Source organism: Anopheles coustani, chromosome 3 (assembly GCF_943734705.1).
Source record: "Anopheles coustani chromosome 3, idAnoCousDA_361_x.2, whole genome shotgun sequence".
NCBI lineage: Eukaryota > Metazoa > Arthropoda > Insecta > Diptera > Culicidae > Anopheles > Anopheles coustani.
In genome coordinates, this window is record NC_071288.1 from 65,087,653 (window position 1) to 65,109,846 (window position 22,194).

Genomic DNA, 22,194 nt, shown 5'->3' on the forward strand with positions numbered 1-22,194 from the left:
CCGTCCTTGTGTTCCGCCCGATGATGTCGATGTCATCCGCGAAGCCGAGGAATTGGAGAGAGCGGGTGAAAATCGTGCCACGGATGTCGAAGCCCGCGCTCCTCATGACACCTTCCAGAGCGATGTTGAATAGAAGGCAGGAGAGTCCATCACCTTGCCTCAGACCCCGATGAGATTCGAACGGATCCGACAGCATGTTCGAAATCCTCACCTTACACTGCACCCCCTCCATTGTGGCCTCTAGCAGTCGAACCAACTTCTCGGAGAAGCTGTACTGCCGCATGGTCTTCCATAGCTCCTTCCTATCTATGGTATCGTAGGCCGCCTTGAAGTCGATGAAGAGGTGGTGCGTCGGGATCTGGTGCTCCCGGCACTTCTGGAGGATCTGCCGTAGAGTGAAGATTTGGTCGGTGGTGGATTTGCTCCAACAAACCCAGCTTGGTAGCTTCCGACGAAATCTGTAGCAAGGGGCGCGAGTCTGCAGAAGAGTATCTGGGATAGGATTTTGTAGGCGGCATTGAGGACTGTGATGGCTCGAAAGTTGGCACAGTCCATTCTGTCACCCTTCTTGTACACTGGGTGGATGACACCCAGCTTCCAGTCATCCGGTATCCTTTCCTGCTCCCAGATTTTCACAATTAGCTGGTGCATACTGACGGCAAGCTCTACCGAACCCATCTTGAATAGTTCTGCCACCAGCCCATCGCTGCCAGCTGCTTTGTTCTGTTTCAGCTGCTTGATGGCACTAGTGACTTCATCCAAGGATGGTGGGAGCACATCGTCATCTACCTCCTGGCTAATGTGCTGCTCAATTCTGCCTGCGCCGCTGCTGGACTCCCCTAATTCCGCTCCGTTCAGGTGTCCGTTGAAGTAGCACTTCCACCTTTCGATCACCTCTCGCTCGTCCGTAAGAATGTTGCCCTCCTCGTCACGACACATTGCGACATTTGGCGTGAAGCCGCCTTGTGTCTTCTTCAACATCCTGTGGAACTGGCGAGTTTCCCCCGACTGAGTTAGCTGCTGCATCAGTTGTTCATCTGACTCCTCGAAGCGGCGCTTCTTGCTCTCGAAGAGCCGGGTTTGCTGTGTCCTCAGTCGTTTGTAGTGTTCCACGTTCTGACGGGTTTCGCGCTGCAGCATTCGGGCGCGCGCTGCGTTCTTCTCGGATAGTGCCCGCCTGCACTCGTCATCGAACCACTCTTTCCTCTGGTTACGTGGCTTATGGGCCAGTGTCTGCTCGGCTGTGCTGCTGATGACTCGCTCCACCATACGCCAGTGGTCATCGAGGGACATTGTGGCGGTCGCGATGTTGTCCGGTAGCGCTTCCCCAAGCGCTGTCGCGTAGCCCTCGGCAACAGCAGGTGTTCGCAGCCGATCCGTGTTTAGGCGTGGGGTAGGCCGGTGACGCAGTGAGTTGACAGCGCAGAGCTTCTGCCGTAGCTTCACCATAACCAGGAAGTGGTCCGAGTCGACGTTTGCGCCCCTGTACGTACGTACGTCGATGATGTCCGAGAAGTGCCTTCCGTCTATGAGAACGTGGTCTATTTGGGAATATGTCTGCTGTGGTGATCTCCAGGTGTAGCTGAAACGAGGTTTATGCTGGAAGAAGGTGCTACGGATGTTCATGTGCCTCGAGGATGCGAAGTTGATGAGCCGGAGGCCGTTGTCGTTGGTTAGCTGGTGGACGCTAAAGCTACCAATCGTAGGTTTATAGGCCTCCTCTCGCCCGACCTGAGCATTTAGATCTCCGATGACTATCTTCACATCATGTTGTGGGCAGCGGTCGTACTCCCTTTCCAGCTGCGTATAGAACGCGTCTTTGTCGTCATCGCTGCTCCCAAGGTGCGGGCTGTGCACATTTATAATGCTCAGGTTGAAGAAGCGTCCACGTATCCTCAACCTGCACATCCTGTCGTTGATCGGCCACCATCCGATCACACGCTTCCTCATAGCACCCATAACAAGGAACGCCGTACCGAGCTCGTGCTTATCTCCACCACTCTGGTAGATCATGCAATCGCTGCGGTAGCGGCGCTCCGAAACTCCCTTCCAGCGAACCTCTTGAAGTGCTACTATCTCGAAGCCGCGGGCTCTCACTTCCTCTGTGAGTATTCTGGTACTCCCGGGTGATGTAAGAGACCTGCAGTTCCATGTACCGAGCTTCCAATCATAGTCCTTTTTCCGTTGCGAGGGTCGGGCATGATTGGTCCAAATCGGTTTTTCTTCGTAGTGACTTTTCGTTGCGGTTATACAGGGGGTGGCTTGCAAGGCCTCTCCCCCCGCCTCCTATCTCGTCGGTGGAACAACGCATCCTAGCTGTTTTACGTCCCGTAGGATGCCAGGACAGGGTGTACAGCCGCCCCTAACATGGGGAACAGACGCTGGTTCGAGCCGCTCCTAACATGGAGAACAGACGCTCGGGGATGAACTACTAGCAAGTAGCAGTCCATTCCCCCTCTCAATTCAGCCTTGCCGCCCATCCGCCCAAGGGGGTGGGTTTCCCCGTGTACCCAAGCTTGGATATTTAGGCGACAAGTTACCGTTCTGTACGTCGCGGACGTATTGAGTAGGAGTTGGGGAGGAGAGCCTATAGTAGCCTTCAGGAGGCGTCGGATCCAACCCTTTACAAAGCTGTCACCGACCTATATGTTGGAAATAGATCCCGATGATCAGTGGACAGAGCTTCTCAAAAGATGTAAAGCGTGACCGTAACTAAATTGAGCCAAGGAATGCGCGCTACTGTGAAGTCTCTAATGGCGCCAGCCGGAAACTAAACCTTTTAGTAGTATAAGTAACTAGTAACAATCAAAACGTGAAAGTTTCAGACGTGTACTCCTTTTCTTCGCTAAATGTCCTATAATTGAAATTGAATGATCAGAACTGAGAGAATGCTCCCGAAAAAAAAAAACGAAATTTCATAATAAGATGCTTGTTCAATTAAGCCATCCGCACCAGCAGAGCTGACCTTGGTCAACGTTTCCGTCGATGTCATGCCTCTCTAAAAGTATTGCTGATAGCAGAGATCGGCGTCGTTGGGTCACAGACACTGAATGAGATAATCAGACTGATTTTCCTGCATCATTCCAGTTTCTGCAAGGCGAGAAGATAGCAGTTTGTCACATACCGCAATTGTCTGGAGATATTGGCATGTCGCGATGATAAGACAAGAGCAAAGTGCAAAATAATTCGCAATTGATAATACATTTGAAGTCATAATTCTTGAATCAATTGTACTTGTAATCGTAGTTAACGATTGGTGGTTTTGAGTTGAGTTTTCAAAAGATATGGAATGGTGCATGCGTGGTTCGGTGTGCTTTGTGATAGATTTTGTCGTTTGTCTGGCTTTACTTTGCGGAGATAAACTAAGAAATATATTTCTAGCTCATGCGATATGATCTATTTAATCTATATATTCGCCAAGTGTAATGTGTCGAGTAGTCGTGAACCCATTCGACAGATGGCTTCTGATGGATTAACACGTTTTTGATTTGGTAGTTAGTGACTACAGTTTTCAAAATCTTTGAGGTGGTGAGCCCTGGCGCTCATGGGCCGATTTTCTAACCGGCGCTACCGCTCGACTGTCGCGGACCTCCTAAAGCGTAGAGTAAATTCTTCAGTTTTTCAATGTTGACGTTACTTACATGGTTGGTGCATTTGAATATATACGCATATATTCATATATTCAACAATTATAATTATACGGCTACTTTATGGAATTCCTGCTAATCGAGTATTTCGCGAGCGATCATAATTAAAAAATAAATGATTTAATCAATTAATAAACTAATTCGGATAGTTTATTAATTGATTAAATCATTTATTTTTTAATTATGATTTTACCGGTGTTGCCGTATTGTTAAAGCAAACATGCTCTAACTGACTTTGGTGGTGTTGATATCAGCAATCATAAAACTATTTTTATCATTTTATCTACATCTTAACTTAACAAAATGCTGAATACCATATGCATCGGAAATAAGTGTCGACGCACGTTGTCTTTATTTGGTTGACGGTGTATAAGAGCTTTTTTGTTGCACACACTAGGCATCCAGAGACACACTAATCATACAGCTCAATGATGTCTTTCACGCTGGATATGGTCCCGGTTATCATAAGAAATGATCCAAATACGCCCATAAGAAAGTTCTTTACCAACCGCCACTTCATCCAACCAAAGTCCGAAGGCCACCGGTAGACGGTGTCGACCAGTATAGGAAACCAGAGGGCTAAGATAGGGTTGAACATGGATCCGATAATTCCAACGAACGTTCCGATATCTGGAATCCCACAAGCAATGCCAACGATCACTGCTAAATATAACAACCTAATGAACGACTGCACGACCATGTGCCACTGTGGTTTAACTCGTCGGTGCAGCTTACGCCATATGATTTCTTGTGGGACGTAGAAATATATACCAATCGAGAAGAGAATGGCAACGGCCGACAGGACTTGGATGATTAATGCCAACCTAGTAAAAAACAACTTATGTTAGGTTGTGAAATTCTAACTTTAAACTAATCTGCATACTTTTCTTCGGTTGGGAAGTTCAGTGTTATAGAGCCCTGAATTGCATCGCCGTAACGGAGGTATCCCATCAGTCCAAAAAAGCTATACAAGAATGCTAAGCAAATGTTGTTGACATTCACAATTCCCGGACAACCGAGGTAATGCTGTGGAGTTTTCATCTGATTTGAAATGGGGAAAATAAGTACAGTTGCATCGAACGCCAAGTATGCAGTTCTGTGGGAAAAGCAAAGTAGCGTAAATTCATTACCTTAGATCCTTAAGGGCACGGTAAACCAAGCGTAATCGCTCGTCTCTCGTGTATCGGGGATATTCGGGCCATGCGTCGTCTGTGCTTTATTAAAGTTTAGCAATTTGTTAAAAATTGCTTCATTTCTTTGAAGAATCACAGAATTTCGATAAATATTCTCAGATTAGACAGATTACGCATGCGATTATAGGTAAGCCAAAATTATGTTTGCCATTTTTAGCAGCGGAATGGCACGATTACACTACCGATTATACTTTGTTTCCCGTACCCTTTGCAGTAAATTACAACCCACCCGAGAAATTTCGCCACCGAACTAAACGTTGGAAAGAGATTCCGATCGTCAGTTGAAAGAGGTTCTCTAAAGATGTAATTTAAGGAAATCACAACGTTGGTAATGATCAGCGTCGTCGCGATGGCCGAGAAGGGGACCAGATATTTGATCTCCCTCACTTGGGTTATCACAATCGCTGGTATCGCGGCCAATAAAATATAGATTCGGACGTCCCAGTCGAGATCAGTGCTGCTATTGATAACGCCATGTAGAGTGGTACCGACGAAGACCATATAAATCATAGGGCCTAACGCAATCATAAGGTAGTAATCGATGAAAGTTCTGGAAAAGTAAAAAACAATGCGTTTATGACCATAAAAGATTTGTTCTATGCAGCCTTATTACAAATGCTAAAAGATTCCGTTGAAGCATGTACTCACTTAAAATTTTTGCCCAACGGCCTCGTCCTGACTGGACCAAGGGCAAACGCACGATCAACTGTTTGGGCATACGTCAGCATAGGGACACGATCTCTTTTGCAGATTTTATATGCGGTGCCGACCTGCAACATTGTATTCGTCGCAATAGAATGTTTCCGTTTCGTTTTAAGATTAAGTAGCACACTTTGAATAAGTTAAAATAAAAAAATATTCGTTCAAAACAATAGTTTTTCCCGAACTTGAGAAAAATTATAGAAGGAATAGTGTATGTTCGGTAACATATGTTTTGTTTTAGTAGTTATTCACATAGCAATTATGTATCAAGTGAACAGAGAAAACAGGCTTTGTCATTTATAAGCATTGTCATTAAGTCAATGGAGTTGGAATATGAAGTAGAACCTACTACCTTTTATTGAAAGATCTGGCTACACTCATTCACTTTACTTTACTTAAGCCAGGATCGCGACGTTCGAAGTAGTATCAATTATCAAGAGAAGGACTGCATTCTCCTCTAAAAGGCGTTTTAAATTAATGAAACTTTCACTTAACAGCAACTGTCAAACACTCATTTCACTCATTTGAAACCCAACTTAGCACGTCTAAACGCAAAATAAACAAACAATTTGAGTTGCGCAACTAAAATTTCACTTAACGTAGCCGGGCTAGAAATTTATTTCACAGCAATGAAAGTTGCTTGACAGCTCGTGCAACTGACAGATTTAGAAGGCGTTAACAGTATAAAACCATTTATAATGATCGTTAAAAGAAATTAACAAGGTCGTTTTATGCGATTTAAGTTCACTTGCAAGAATCACAACACTAAATGAGTATTATCATTAATTTTAGAGATGAAATAGTACAGCTCATTTACAATTCTACATAATTTGTTTACCGACTCATCATTGCCGGTTGACAGTTAGCGTTAGTTCGTTGTGAGTCGTGTAAACGCGTGATGCGTTCGGAAACTGTCAGTCCACTGAAATGAAGACGACTGAAAGTTTCTCTTGCATGAAAGTTGCTGTCATTTATCTGGACCTTAACGTTAGCTGCGAACGCTGAAGCAGTGCTCTCGTTCTACAGCACTGCTACGAGAGGGCTCAACATTAACCTTTTATACTCTAGTGGCGTTTAACAAGCCACATATAAACTCCAGCAAAATTCTTTGTCAATCACACTTTCTTTCACAACAGCAACTAAATTTGAGTTGTAACATCAACTGCGTTATCAGTCAGCATCACGACGTAACTAGGCACGGAGGGCGTAACTGATTATTCAACTGGAGTTTGTAGTTGATTCATCTATAAAATAGCAGAAAAATGTTTACCATATTTAGCCGATATCGTTTAGAGTTACCGGATCGCGCACGCGTAAACAGTTTGGGTTGTTTCTCATGCGATCGTAAAACATCTCACAGCGCTCTATTGGGAAGTAAATAGCACGCTGCTGAAACACACCAGCACGCTATGTGTTCAAGTGTGCCAGAACGAGATCTTAAAAAGCGTGGTCATAGTCAGCGAGCAAAATTCACGGGCATTGCTATCACATTCTTTCTTCACTGGTCTCCTATTGTATATTTCTGTCTTCATTCATATTTTGATACAACCCTGAAGGTGACTTTAAAAACCTATTAAATAAAAGTAGCCTACTCACTAGTAGATGCACACAATGTGAATATAGTAGTCCTAGAAGAAACGTTCCAATAACTCCAAAAACAAGTCCTCCATTCCGTATGGCGTATGGCATCGATAGGATTCCCACACCCATGGCACCTTTTATCACGTGCATGAACGTTCCGATTGTCCTATAATAGGAAGGTTAAGTCTTTCATTTGATAGCCCGATCAGAAAGAAGCTGATGCTTAGTGTCACCAAATGCGATTTCGTCTTTCACTCACGAGGTCGGTTTGTCGACGATACGATGCTGGTATGGATCATAGTCCTTTTCTGGTGCAGTTTCGACTTGACCATCCGCACCAGTGGAGCTGACCTTGGCCAACATTTCCGTTGATGCCATGCTGTATTGCTGTTTACAAGAACCGGCACCGTTAGATCACAGACACTGAATGCGACGCCGCACATTGGTGTGCCAGCAGATCTCCGGGTTTTTTTTAGGTTATTAAAACCCTCTTCCACATATAACACACACATATCAAAACGTTCGCGGACTAAGAACGAAACTGGGCACATTTTATTTGCACAGCTTCAGAGGCGTCTGATTATAATGCTATTGCTCTTACCGAAAATGGTCTCAATGATGACATTCCGTTTGTACAAGTGTTTACCTCTGGTTATATTGTCCATCGTGTTGATCGTAATGAAGTGAATAACAGAAAGGAGAGAAGTGGTGGTGTGCTGATTGCTGTCGATTCTCAGTTGCACTTAAAGATTTGCTGTACTAATACACTATCAGTCAAGTTATTATGGGTTCAAGTTAAGAGTTGTTGTTTTTAATTAGCTTATGGAGATTTTCAATTTTCGCCTCCTAATCGGTGCTATTTATTTACCATCAGTTCGCTGTCAGCTGGTTAACAAATGTTGCAAATTACTTAGATCCATTAGAGAAGCAAATCCAAGGGATCATGTTTTACTGCTTGGAGATTTCAACTAGTCTTCGTTATACTAGTAATTTGTCGATAACTACGGGCTAAAAGCAGAGCTGTGGAAAAGGTATTATTTGCGGAACAATGTGATAACACATGCGTTTAGTTCTGATGACAAACGGAGAAGGCATTCTGTCAAATTCACAAACTGACGTATCATTGTTGCTTGTTGTACAGGGTTTTTCGGCACGCAATTACACCGTTGTATGTTTGCATTTCAACACCGCTCCTCAAACTTATAACGGTTCAACTCCCAAGACAGCTCGATGTCTAACAAATGGCGCCTGAGGTAGTCCCTTTGTTAGCATATCCGCAGGTTGATCAGCGGTTAGAATGTAGTTCAGCTTCACCTTTTCTTCTTGGACACACTGCTTGATGAAATGCAACTTCACCTCAGTATGCTTGAGCCGTTTTGATGAACCAGCCGATTTAGCAATGGCAATAGCAGACTGATTATCTTCGAAAATCTCTGCAGGCACTGTGAGCTGTGCAGCTCCTCAAATAGTTTGCAGGTCCACAGTATCTCACAGATGCAGTCGGCTAGCGCAGAACATTCGGCTTCAGTTGAAGAAAGCGCTACACTCCGCTGCTTCTTAGTGCTACAAGCAGTTTTCGCCCCATAGATTTTGATTAGGCATCCCGAGGTGGAACGCCTCGCCATCTAATCTGTTGCCCAATTGGCATCGGCAAATCCTACTATCTGGCGACTTTCAGGATCGCTTTTTTTTTTTATAAATCAACCCATAGTCAGTTGTACCCTGTAGGTACCGAAGAATCCTTTTTGCATGTTTCGAATGTTCTTCGCTGGAATTACTCTGGATCTGACTAAAGTATGAAACTGCAGCACTTATGTCAGGACGAGACGTTATCATCATGTAAGTAAGGCAACCGATCAATTCCCGATACGGCTTGTTCAAATTTTGATCGATTTCCGTTTTCTTCAGCTGCAGGTTTGGTTCCATTGGAGTAGCTGCCGGGTTGCACTCTTCCATTCTAAACGCTTCAATACAGAATTAATGTACTTCTACTGGCTCAGTTTCATGATACCCTTTAACCATGGTTGCTAACTCGTACATACAAACAGCTATCATTAAAACATCGACGAAAACCACATCGTGAAATGAATTCGTTAAAGCATTCATTCCAAGCTTTCGATGCTTGTTTCAGACCGTAAATGGATTTGTTGAGTCGACACACTTTATCCCCCTCCTCAAATCCTTTTGGTTGACGCATGTAGATCTCTTCTTTTAATGCTCCGTTGAGGAATGCCGACGTAACATCCATTTGATGGACAACGTAATCAAGTTGGTTTGCGATTGCGAGCAGTTGACATTTTTACAACCTAATCGAACAGTTGACATTTTTACAACTGGGGCATAGGTTTCCGAAAAATCAAAACCATACCGTTGTGTAAAACCTTTCGCGACGAAACGCGCTTTCCGCTTTTCAATGGTTCCATCCGGTCCATACTTGATTCGAAAGACCCATTTGCAATCTACGCTTTTCAACGGTTCCATCCGGTCCATACTTGATTCGAAAGACCCATTTGCAATCTACTGGTTTGCGTCCGATAGGTAGATCCGAACTGCCAAGTGTTGTTTACAGTAAGCGATTCCAGTTCTTTATCAATAGCTAGTTTCCATTCAGGCCAATCTTCAAGCTTCTTCAATTTATCGATGCTATCACGAACGTTTTCAATAAAGTTTTCAGCGTTCAATGCATAGGCAAAACACAAATAATCGTCTAATTTTGCAGGAGGCTCCAAACTCGATCGCTGCGTCTAGGAAAATCGCTACTCCCCTCCTGAAACAGATCTTGGGTTTATTCTAAAGAATTATTTCTCGCTTCGTCAAATGCATCCTCATCAGTATTGATCTCGATTGGCATGACCGGCGATCGTTGCATGAATTGTACATCACTTTCATCACTATCAGTAATATCCTCCATAGGTATAACCGGTGATTCTTGAATGGATTCTATTCCGTTTTCAGCACGATCTGGAACAACTACAGGAGTTTACGGTCCAATCAACTGACCATGATTTTGATTCAATTCATCATCGGCCTGGTTATGTTTATGCCGCTGGTTTGATGATGTTTTTGCTATTATGTCGACTTTTCCTTTGTGCTTTGTAACATTTCACCTGATGCGATTCTTATCATAATCGGATCATTCAATTTTTTTACATCACGAAGAAATTCTGCAGAATTGATCATATGATCAGAAGCACCAGAAGCTAAGATCCATTTGAAATCATTCATCTGCATTCTTCCTTGACGTTCCTCGAATCGACAGCTGTTTCGCTTACATGCGCTTTTTCGTTTCTAGTCTCAAACGACTTTCCTTTGTTTTGTTTCCCAGAAGCTCCTTTTTGCAGTAGAGGACAATAAATTCGTTTGTGCCCAAGCCTTTTACTATTAAAACACTTCAGCTTCGATTTGGTCCCTTTTCCAGTCCCCTCATCACTGTTCTCTCGTTTCATGCTTTCACTCAGGAGACGAGCTTTCACAACATCAAGCGTGCACTGCTTCGGTGCAAGCGTTTCCAGAACTGTCACTAGCTGACCATACGAACTCGGCATTGTTTGCAGCAAATAAAACACAACCAAGCTTTCCTGTAGTTGTATGCCGGCAGCAGCCAAATCCCGCACCATCCGCTCGAACTCGAGTAGGTGCGCCTGAAGAGAACCGGACTCCGAAAACTTCATCGCCGAAAGCTTTTTGAGGATGTAGAACTGTCCTGATATGCCCTTTCTAGTGAACGTATTTTCAAGCGTTGTCTAAATCTGTCGCGGATATTGCTTACCCTTGATGTGTTCAAGCTGTGAATCTGCAATGTTCCGGACCAGTACCGACTTGCATTTAACGTCCTTCTTCTGCCTATCGCGCAGCTTCAACTCCTTAGCCAGTTTCTCTGCCGCCGTATCGGTCTCCAGCACCTTGTATTCTTCCACTTTGTCCGATTCAACACGAATACAATCCAAAAGGTCCAGCTCCTCTAGAAGTATCTCCATCCGGAAGCTCCAATTGTTGAAATTCGCGCCATTGAACAAATAATTCTTCTTTTCCTCCCCCATTTTTCCTCCAAACAAGCTTTACCCAGCCACAAAGGAATGAAAATTAACATCTTTTTACTTGGTTAGGGTAAGGCTGGGCCCATAACCTAAAAGCAGAGCTGTGCAAAAGGTGATATTTGCGAAACAAAGTGATAACACGTGCGTTTAGTTCTGATGACAAACGGAGAATGTATTCTGCCAAATTCACAAACTGACGTATCATTGTTGCTTGTTGTACAGGGTTTTTCGGCACGCAATTACACCGTCGTATGTTTGCTCTTTAACATGGGCCACCAGTGTATTTTTCTTGCTGTCGGCTACCCGCCTCATTCTTACTGCTACTAGACGAGGTCACATATTGCATATTAAAGGTTAGGAAGAAATTCGTATGTGCGCACAAGATTAATAACTACGTCTCCTATGTTCAGATGGTAATGCTCAGTAGTCTTTTTTTCAGTGTCGTTTATACAGTTGATATAGGGTATGACATTTCATACGTTTACCTTCTACGTAGGTTGCCTCTTAAGTTTCGGGATTTGAAAAAACTGGTGATGCAATCTATCAACTAAAAATTTTATCGTAAAATTTGACGTTTTTGAGGCTATACGTACTCTGAACGTTTTGACATACAAGCGCTATTTGTGTTGTTAAAAAAATACTAAAAGTGTCAATGTACGCCAAATTGTGGAATTGGGTCGCGGACATTTTCGTGCGATTATTTTTTGCAATTTTCGACGTGGATTAACATAGCAGTAGTGCATCAATGAACTTAATTCAACTTTTGGCGATGAAGCTCCATCAATGATCAGTATTTATAGATGGTTTGGAGAATTAAATCGTGGTCGGAGTTCACTCCAAGATGAATTTCGTGAAGGTCGTCCAAAATCAGTTGTTGTTCTAAAAAACATTGATGCTGTGCGTGAATGGATATTGGATATTGCAAGATCGGCATGTGACTTATCGTGAGATAGAGACATCCTTAGGTATTACAGGGACCAGCATATACTTAATATTGCATGAACATTAGACTGTCAAAAAAATTTGCTCGTGTTGGATCCCACAGAATTTGTCAATCTCTCAAAAAAAAACTCGTGTCGATTGGTCGGAAAAAATGCTTGAAAAATACGATTGCGGTGCTTCAAAACTTGCCTTTCATATCGTGACAGCCTTTAGTATGAGTCGTGGATTTACGCGAATGAGCCCGAAACTAAACTGCAATCGACTGTATGGGTGTTTCAAGATAAGCCGAATCCAACCAAAGTTGTTCACGCACGAAGCACTTTCAAGCAAATGGTCGCATGTTTTTTCGGAAAAACTGGATATATCGCAACCAAACCACTAGAACAACGCAGAACAGTCTATTCTGAGTGGTACACAAAAATGTGTTTGCCAGTTGTCTTCCAAGAAAACAGGAAATTCAAACCGCCGTCGACTGATCACCCGTCACCACGACATTGCGAGCTCTCACACATCGGCTCAAACAACTGCATTTTTGAGTACTCAAAACGTCCATTTGATGAGTCATCCGCCATATAGTCCTGGATCTAGCACCAAATGACCTCTTTTAATTCCCGTACGTAAAAAATAAACTGAGAGGTCTACTTTTTTCAACACCTGAAGAAGCGAAGATCTCTCAAAAAAGACTGGTGTCGGTTGAAACTTTAAACATTTTTTTAACACCACAAATAGCGCTTGTATGTCAAGACGTTCTGAGAACGGATAACCTCAAAAACGTCAAACTTTACGATAAAATTGTTAATTAACATATTGCATCACCAGTTTTCCCAAATCCCGAAACTTAAAAGGGAACCCTCGTAAATAAATTTCTCCACACTTCCATCGCGTGAATGAACGTTCCAATTGTGCTGTAATTCAAAGATTGAATCTTTCGAACCAACAGAGCTGACCCGGAACGTTTCCGTCGATGTCATGTCTCTCTAAGTTCAGAGCTGTTATCAAGCGCCGTAGTCATTGGGACACAGATACTAAACGAAAGACTATACATTGGCTTACTTGCGTATCCGCGGATTTTGCTAAGTTAGATATACCCTAGATCGCCGGCAATACGAAATGAGCTTATTAAATTAGTCCATAGTACTTCCTTGATTTTTGCTCTGCTTGAGCAGCACGCATGACCATGCATAAAAGATTAAAAGATTTCAATGTTTTCAGGGTCTATTCGTCCATGTTAACCTGTTTTTTGCCATGGATGTGTAGTTCATCTGCAATGAGAACATCTTTGGCGTTATCACTAACAGCATTGGTACCGCGTAGATTCCGCGTCATAATGCGGTGCCAATGTTTCCATCTTTGGTTTTGATGTACCGGGGTCACAACTAGTGTTGGGTAAAGCACCAAAATTAAGTGTGCTGTGCGCTCTTGCATCAAGGTGTGCTGTGCGCATGGTGCACACAATCACACTTTACTCAACACTAGTCACAACCTTTTCCAGAACCCCGGTTTTTTCACGGCGTCAGGCTTTGCATGAATGAAGACCCCAAAACCATCACCAACGCACTCGACGCTTGGGAACCAAGCGGGATGTTAATGTGGGACGGGGTGATTCTGGCCAATGTCGTAATCCACTGCCGATTATTTTAGACGTTGTTTGGCTGGAGCTCGACGAAGAGTGCGTCATCAGAAAACGCGAAGTACTAACCTGCGTGCAGCCAAAGTGTCAATTTGACACTGTCCAACTTTTTCTGCGTTGTAGCTTCCGTTACCCCGTGAACCTAGCATTTCTTGCCAGCCTTGTATCCCTGGTCATTCGTCATGATAATGTGGGCAGCCATGAAGATATGGAATTAGGATTAAGTAGTGTAGGATGTGTAAAGTAAGTTCTTCAGTTTTTCAGTGTTGATCATACTTACATGGTTGTTGCATATGAATGTGTGAATATATTTAATAATTATAATTATACGGCTGCTTTATGGAATACCCGCGCTAAAGTATATCGCGAGCCGTTCGCGAAGGGACTGTTTTGGATGTTGAATGTCACATTTTCCACTTGCTGGTTGAAATCTGCGAGGCGATATTCTTTACAAAATGCATCTTGCTTTCTCGTAACAATTACGATCCGTGATGTTGATATAAACAATCTTAAAGCTATGTTTATCATTTTATCTTCATCGCCGTTTGCCAAAGCTGAATACCATGAGCATCGCCAATAAGTGTGGACGCACCTATCTTTATTTGGTTGACGGTGTATAAGAGCGTTTGCACATACTAGACATCCAGAGACACACTAATCATATAGCTCAATGATGTCTTTTACGCTGGATATAGTCCCGGTTATCATAAGAAATGATCCAAATACACACATAAGAAAGTTCTTTACCAACCGCCACTTCATCCAACCAAAGTCCGAAGGCCATCGGTGGACGGTATCGACCAGTACAGGAAATCAGAGGGCTAAGATAGGATTGAACATGGATCCGATAATTCCAACGAACGTCCCGATATCTGGAATTCCACACGCAGCACCAACGATCGCCGCTAAATATAACAACCTAATGAACGACTGCACGAGCGTGTGCCACTGTGGTTGAACTCGTCGGTGCAGCTTACGCCATATGATTTCTTGTGGAACGTAGAAAAATATACCAATCGAGAAGAGAATGGCAACGGCCGACAGGACTTGGATGATTAACGCCAACCTAGTAAAAAACAAAATATGTTAGGTTGTGAAATTCTAACTTAAAACTAACTAACTGCATACTTTTCTTCGGTTGGGAAGTTCAGTGTTATAGAGCCCTGAATTGCATCGCCGTAACGGAGGTATCCCATCAGCCCAAGAAAGCTATACAAGAATGCTAAGCATATGTTGTTGACATTCACAATTCCCGGGCAGCCGAGGTAATGCTGAGGATTTTTCATCTGATTGGAAACAGGGAATATAAGTACAGTTGCATTGAACGCAAAGAATACTGATCTGTGGAAAAACCAGTGTTTCGTGAGTACGTTATCTTAGAGCTTATCAGTGTATTACAACTTACCCGAGGAATTTCGTCAACGAACTAAATGTTGGAAACAGATCCCGATCGTCAGTAGAAAGAGGTTCTCTAAAGATGTAATATAATGAAATCACTACGTTCGCAAAGATCAACGTCGTCGCGATGGCCGAGAATGGGACCAGATATTTGATCTCCCTCACTTGGGTTATAACAATCGCTGGTATCGCGGCCAGTAAAATATAGATGCGGACGTCCCAGTCGAGATCAGTTCGACTGTTGATAACGTCATGTAGAGTGGTACCGACGAAGACCATATAAATCATAGGCCCTAACGCAATCATAAGGTAGTAATCAATAAAAGTTCTGAAAAAAGAACAAACATAAACGTTGATGACCATAAAAGATTTGTTCTATACAGCCTAATTACAAATGTTAAAAGATTCCGTTCAAGCATGTACCCACTTCAGTTTTTTGCCCAACGGCCTCGTCCTGACTGGACCAAGGGCAAACGCACGATCAACTGTTTGGGCATACGTCAGCATAGGGACACGATCTCTTTTGCATATTTTATATGCGGTGCTGACCTGTAACATTGCATTTGTCGCAATAAAGTTCTAGTATTTCACATTAAGATTCACTAATAGGCTTTGAATGAAAATAGAAAACTCACTAGTAGATGCACACAATGTGAATAGAGTAGTCCTAGAAGAAACGTTCCAATAACTCCAAAAACAAGTCCTCCATTCCGTATGGCGTATGGCATCGATAGGATTCCCACACCCATGGCACCTTTCATCACGTGTATGAACGTTCCGATTGTGCTGTAATAGGAAGATGAAGTCTTTCATTTCATAGCTCGATCAGAAAGAAGCAGATACTTTGATGCCACCAAATAGAATGTCGTCTTTCACTCACGAGGTCGGTTTGTCCACGATACGATGCTGGTATGGGTCATAGTCCTCTTCTGGTGCAGTTTCGACTTGACCATCCTCACCAGTGGAGCTGACCTTGGCCAACGTTTCCGTCGATGTCATGTCACTCTTTGAGTATTGCTGTTAACAATGACCACCACCGTTAGATCACAGACACTGAATGCGACGGTGCACATGGGTTTACTGTCATATCTCCGGGTTTTAGGTTATTGAAACCGTATTCCACGTAAAAGATAGCACCTTTATATTACTGTGCGTCGATTAGTATAATTGTTCGGAGATACAAGCCTTTTCGATGATAAGACAAGGGCCTTCATTTGCAATTGGACAGTTCGTTAACCCAATCCAAACGATTGCATTTTTTCTTATCAATTGTCAAACGCTTTGCGAATCTTACATCTGTAAACAACACTTGAAATGTTTGATAAGCGTTATTCGCGTCAAATTTACGCGCCGGATCAATTAGTGTTACGTACTGCTTTGTGTAATGTTGTCAACGGTTTCAATGGTTTCTCTAACAGCCCGAACTGATCCAACGAAATGGCTTCAAAGCTAGTTTCCCCTAAGTGTTTTGCAGGTCTATGCCTTATGAAGAGAAAACGATCGCTTGGTTCTTTTGTTTGGTGGCAAAGATAACACTGAATGTAAAACATAGAAACTAACCAACTCGTATCGGATTTATGTTAAATACATACTTTTTTCAAAGCTTCTGTTCCATCTATACCAGAAATTTTTTCTTGGTAGTGCGACGTTTACAATGATACAATAAATGTGAGTAACACAGCTTGGACCTTATTTCAATCCTAATCCGTTTTAGGTCAAGCGACGATCGTCGCTTATCTGCGTTTCTTCTAGCGTGAAACCGCTCTACGTGCAACTCGGGTGCATCCTTGATGCAGTAGCAGATGGTATCAATTCATCAGAAATTACTAACTCTGTCAGAGCTGAGATCCTTTTCAACTATTTCCATCCACCTAATTCTCTCCAAAAACTGGTCAATGTTTCCCGGAGGCTTGTCATACTCGGGTGCCGTTCAGAGTAATCCTTGACCTTCATAAAGCACCATATTGAGTAACCCGGAATCCAGCACGGTGGGCACATGTCGTTCGACTAGAACATAAGATGTTCCTGCCTCTAGTTTTGGGTGCTTTTCGAGTCTAGTAGATATCTTCGAGGATAGTTAACCTTATCCCTGTCATAGACCTTTACGCTATATGACTTCTTGTGGGACATAGAAAAATATACCAATCGAGGAGCGAATGGGGACAGCTGACAGGACTTGGATGATTAACCCCAAGCTGGTAACTAAGGAAAAACTTCTGTTAGGTTTGTGAAATTCTTTTCTTGTTTGTATACTTTTCTTCGGATGGGAAGTTCAGTGTTATAGAGCCCTGAATTGCATCGCCGTATCGGAGGTATCCCATCAGCCCAAGAAAGCTATACAAGAATGCTAAGCAAATATTGTTGACATTCACAATTCCCGGACAGTCGAGGTAATGCTGAGGATTTTTCATCTGATTTGAAACGGGGAATATAAGTTCAATTGCATTGAACAGCATTGCAACGCCAAGTATGCTGTTCTGTGGGAAAAGCAAAATAACGTAAATACTTGAACTTAGATGCAGCAAACTACAACTCACCCGAGGAATTTCGTCAACGAACTAAATGTTGGAAATAGATCCCGAACGTCAGTAGAAAGAGGTTCTCTAAAAATGTAATGTTAAGATGTAATGTAATCAGGATCGTCGCGATGGCCGAGAATGGGACCAGATATTTGATCTCCCTCACATGGGTTATCACAATCGCTGGTTTCGCGACAAATACAATAAAGATTCGGACGTCCCAGTCGAGATCAGTCCTACTATTGATAACGCCGTGTAGAGGTAGTAACGTAATCATGAGGTAGTAATCGGTAAAAGTTTTGAAAAAGGTGTTGAATGTTCCCGTAGCAGAGTAAACTGGAAGAAACGTGCTCACAGGATGATGGCTGTGACAAAAAAAAAAGAAATTTTTTCCACTATGTTTTGACACTTAAGTGTACGGCCTCTGCAGTCATCCGTTGCATCTGTTGCGTTTACACTACAGCGTTGTATTCCTACACTCAACACTCCTCCTCAACGCTGTATTCTTATTTATCCCTACGCCTATCCTGACAAGCCGCACAATTTCCTAAGCATCTCAATACACACTCGAGAGATCGGTTTAGTTAGTAAATCGGCGTACCCACAGAGTTCAGTTTCTGCATTGCAATTTGAAAGCCTCAACTTAAGATTAATAGTTCCTTTGAGGTACCTAACTATTCTTTTCAGCTCATTCCAATCATTCATCGAAGGTTTCGTGACCTTTTGACTAAGGATTGACACCGAAGCAAATATTTATGGTCTAGTATTGATAGCAATATAAAGTAGCTGTCCTACTAGCTTTTGATACTGCTTATTATCTGGAAGATATTCTTCTTTTGCTAAGTGTTTTCCGTAGCCTGTATCCAATGGAATTGGTGATACTTTTCTTTCATCAAGCCCGCATGCATTTATGACCTCTTTTATGTACTTTTTTTTTAAGAATGTAAAAGTCTCCAACTTTATCAAGCTCTACTTCTATTCCTAAATAGTACCGTATATCACCCATGCTACTTATATCAAGCGATTTCGAAAGTCCTTCAGCCAAAGCATCGCAAGTTTTTACATCCTCACTAGCAACGATTAAGTCGTCAACGTATACCAGCACGTAGCAGTGCTTTCCATTAGATATCTTTTTGTATAAACAACGATCGGAGTCGCAACTTTTGAATCCGTTTTTCTCCAGGATTTCATTTAATCTCTCGTTCCATACCGTGGCAGCTTGCTTCAAACCGTAAATGTTTTTCTTTAAACGGCATACCTTATCTTCCTGACCTTTCACGACAAAACCAGGAGGTTGTTTCACATATATCTCCTCCTTAAGGTTGCTGTTGAGAAATGCTGTTTTCACATCGCATTGTTTCACAAACATTTTCTGTTTCGCTGCTACTGTTAATAGAGTTCTAAATGTTGTTTGCCTCACAACTGGCGCGAATACCTCATCATAATCTGAACGCAATGCTTTTGATTTCCTTCCAAACTGCGTTTTTACTATTTCAACGTACTCCTTTAGTTTATGCAACGCTTCCGATTTTTCATGTGGCAAATAGATAACTTTATATCTGCTGTAGTCATCTATGAATGTTAGCATGTATTTTCTACCTCCTTCAGTAGCAGTTCGCATCGGTCCGCAAATGTCCGTATGGACCAACTCTAATACATTCACACCCCTATGCTCAGACACTTTTGGAAATGAGCTTCTTTACATTTTTTCCTCTTAAGCAAACCTCACAAGTGAATGAACATTTACATCTTTTAAGAGTGATTCCAGTTGCTAAATCTGCTAATTTGGGTATAACGCTACAATCTCTATGTCCTAACCGACGATGCCATACATGAACACATTCTGCGTCGGATGTAACTAATGCAACTGTATTGTCCGCGCTTAGCGTCATAATGAACTGATTTTCAAAAAGTGTTGCAACAGCACCAACAAATCCATCCCGATGAATTTGTGCTCCTGATCCGTTGAAAGTAATAGTGTATCCGTTTTGTACAAGAAGCTTCACTGATAGCAAATTTGACTTTATATCAGGCACAAATAGTACTTCTTTTAGGATTACGGAATGACGATTTCTTTTACCATCCTTAACTAATAATGTGCCTGATCCTTTACCTTTCGAACAAGTTTTCATGCCGTTGGCTACCCTTTTTATTGACCTTTAGATGACCCGGTTGCTTACAAAAGAAACATTTGAAAACGCGACTATTTTGTTTTGAGCCTACCTGCAAAATGGCTTCTGTACAATCACTATCACTTCGATTCTTTCGTTTTTGCCATTCGTCCAGTAATTTTCCTTTGACTAAATTCAGTGTTAAATCTTCATCCGGCCTTGCTTCTAAAGCAGTTACGAGTACGTCATACTCTTCCGGTAAACTACTGAATAATATAGTGATAATCCACTGATCGTCTAGCACTTTTTCCGTTGATAAATCATTAAGCTTCTCGAACAGTTCCGATAGCTTGTTGATGTGATTTTCCATATCGCCGCCCTTTTCCAAACGTGTGCTGCATATTTTCCGCATAACCGACACTTTAGTGGTCATCGTCCTTTTCACATAGAACGCCTCCAATGCTTTCTATGCTTCCGCCGATGAACCTGCTTTCCTTATGTGCACAAGTTGGCTGTCTTCCACAGCTAGCCCAATGTGTGCCATGGCCAGCTCATCTTGCTTCATCCAGACTGGTTGCAGGTTCCGGCTTCGCTTCATGCACTACGTTCCAACATCCTTCCTTTACCAGCAGCCGCATCCAAAAACTCCAGTTTTCATAATTTGCTCCATTCAGTTTACAGAATGACACTAGTTTTTCAGCCATTATTACATTTTTTTCACGTTATTGAGCAGGACCCATAACCTGTTGAATGTTGTCGTAGCACGGAAACTGGAAGAAACGTGCTCACAGGATGATGGTTGTGACAAGAAAAAAGAAATTTATTCCACTATGTTTTGACACTACGGCCTCTGCAGTCATCCGTTGCATCTGTTGCATTCATACTACAGCGTTGTATTCCTACACTCAACAAAAGTAACAAGCATAAACGTTGATGACCATAGAAGGTTTGTGTTATGCAGCCTTATTACAAATTTTACAGTTCCGTTTAAGCATTTTTTTTATGTGGCACAACATCCCCTTGTGAGACAAGTCTTCTCTCCGAAGAGAGTTTTTGTGACCGAAAGACGGTATATTATAGATTGGTGGTCAGTCGTTCGTAATACCGGGGGGTGCCAGACTCGAGATTCGATCCCACACCTGTGCATGTACTCACTTCAATATTTTGCCTAACGGCCTTGTCCTGAGTGGACCAAGAGCAAACGCACGATCAACAGTTTGAGCATATGTCAACATAGGGACACGATCTCTTTGGCAAATTTTATATACGGTGCCAACCCGTAACATTGTAATCGTCGCAGTAAAATATTAGTATTTCACATAAGGATTCACATTAAGCACGCATTTTGGATATAAATAGACTACTCAATAGTAGACGCACACAATGTGAATAGAATAATCTTAGAAGAAACGTTCCAATAACTCCAAAAACAAGTCCTCCATTCCGTATGGCGTATGGCATCGATAGGATTCCCACACCCATAGCACCATTCATCTGTAATAGGAAGATGAAGTCTTTCATTTGATAGCTCGATCAGAAAGAAGCAGATACTTTGATGCCACCAAATAGAATGTCGTCTTTCACTTACGAGGTCGGTTTGTCGACGATACGATGCTGGTATGGGTCATAGTCCTCTTCTGGTGCAGTTTCGACTTGACCATCCTCACCAGTGGAGCTGACCTTGGTCAAGGTTTCCGATAATGTCATGTCACTCTAGGAGTATTGCTGTTAACAAGGACCACCACCGTTAGATCACAGACACTAAATGCGACAGTGGCCATTGGTTTACCATTATATCTCCGGATTTTTAGGTTATTAAAACCGTCATTCACATATAAGATAGCATCGTTGTATAACAGTGCGTCGATTGGTGTAATTGCCTGGAGTTACAAGCCGGTTTTGATGATAAGACATGGACATTAATTCGCAATTGGACTGTGCATAAAGTTAATCCAAACGATTGCATCTTTCTTTTATCTGTTGTCAAACGCTTTCTGATCCCAAATCCATCACTTGCAACCAACATTTGAAATGTTCGATAAGCACGATTCTTGTCATATGACGGTTTAATTAGTGTTACTAGCTGTTTTGTGTGGGGTCCGCGACAGCCGAGCGGTAGCGCCGGTTAGAACATCGGCCCATGAGCGCCGGGGCTCACCACCTCGACGGCGTGGGTTCGAATCCCAACCGAGACCTGACCCTCCCCTGTACGAGAGGACTGACTATCCACGTACAACAGGGAAACAAGTCTCGTAAGCCCTTAACGGGCAGGCATGACCAAGAGGTCGTTACGCCAAGAAGAAGAAGAAGCTGTTTTGTGTAATTCTATCAACGGTCTCAACGTTTCTCTTATAGCCCTCCCTGACCCAACGAAATGTCTCGGGATAAACTTTCCTGAATCGAATTTTGTTACAGCAAGCAAGTATTACCTATC

The 22,194-nt window shown here is 42.7% G+C and overlaps 2 protein-coding genes and 1 pseudogene across 2 annotated transcripts; all 3 read right to left on the bottom strand.

Moving 5' to 3' along the window:
- Positions 1-4,059: 4,059 nt before the first annotated feature.
- LOC131265334 (proton-coupled amino acid transporter-like protein CG1139) lies at positions 4,060-11,163 on the bottom strand. Its single transcript, XM_058267596.1, has 8 exons — positions 10,943-11,163; positions 10,693-10,840; positions 7,383-7,510; positions 7,139-7,289; positions 5,489-5,610; positions 5,070-5,390; positions 4,531-4,743; positions 4,060-4,471 (listed from the first exon to the last, which is right to left on the bottom strand). Exons 1-8 carry the CDS (start codon positions 11,161-11,163, stop codon positions 4,060-4,062), a joined length of 1,716 nt encoding a protein of 571 aa, XP_058123579.1.
- A 3,223-nt stretch (positions 11,164-14,386) lies between these two features.
- On the bottom strand, positions 14,387-16,129 carry LOC131265345 (proton-coupled amino acid transporter-like protein CG1139; annotated as a pseudogene).
- A 1,551-nt stretch (positions 16,130-17,680) lies between these two features.
- LOC131259865 (proton-coupled amino acid transporter-like protein CG1139) lies at positions 17,681-21,242 on the bottom strand. Its single transcript, XM_058261472.1, has 3 exons — positions 21,130-21,242; positions 20,914-21,038; positions 17,681-17,946 (listed from the first exon to the last, which is right to left on the bottom strand). The coding sequence occupies exons 1-3, from the start codon at positions 21,240-21,242 to the stop codon at positions 17,681-17,683; spliced, it is 504 nt and encodes a 167-aa protein (XP_058117455.1).
- Positions 21,243-22,194: the final 952 nt, after the last annotated feature.

Excerpts from the sequence above, each read along its gene's own strand:
- LOC131265334 (XM_058267596.1), bottom strand. The coding sequence starts at position 11,163 with ATGGGGGAGGAAAAGAAGAATTATTTGTTCAATGGCGCGAATTTCAAC. Across the intron at positions 7,290-7,382 it reads ATCGTCGACAAACCGACCTC|GACAATCGGAACGTTCATGC; the intron begins GTGAGTGAAAGA and ends TTCCTATTATAG. Across the intron at positions 5,391-5,488 it reads CCGTTGGGCAAAAATTTTAA|AACTTTCATCGATTACTACC; the intron begins GTGAGTACATGC and ends TTACTTTTCCAG.
- LOC131259865 (XM_058261472.1), bottom strand. The coding sequence starts at position 21,242 with ATGGGTGTGGGAATCCTATCGATGCCATACGCCATACGGAATGGAGGA. Across the intron at positions 21,039-21,129 it reads TCACATTGTGTGCGTCTACT|GGTTGGCACCGTATATAAAA; the intron begins ATTGAGTAGTCT and ends TACAATGTTACG. Across the intron at positions 17,947-20,913 it reads GTTAGGCAAAATATTGAAGT|CTTTTACCGATTACTACCTC; the intron begins GAGTACATGCAC and ends CCTTTTTCAAAA.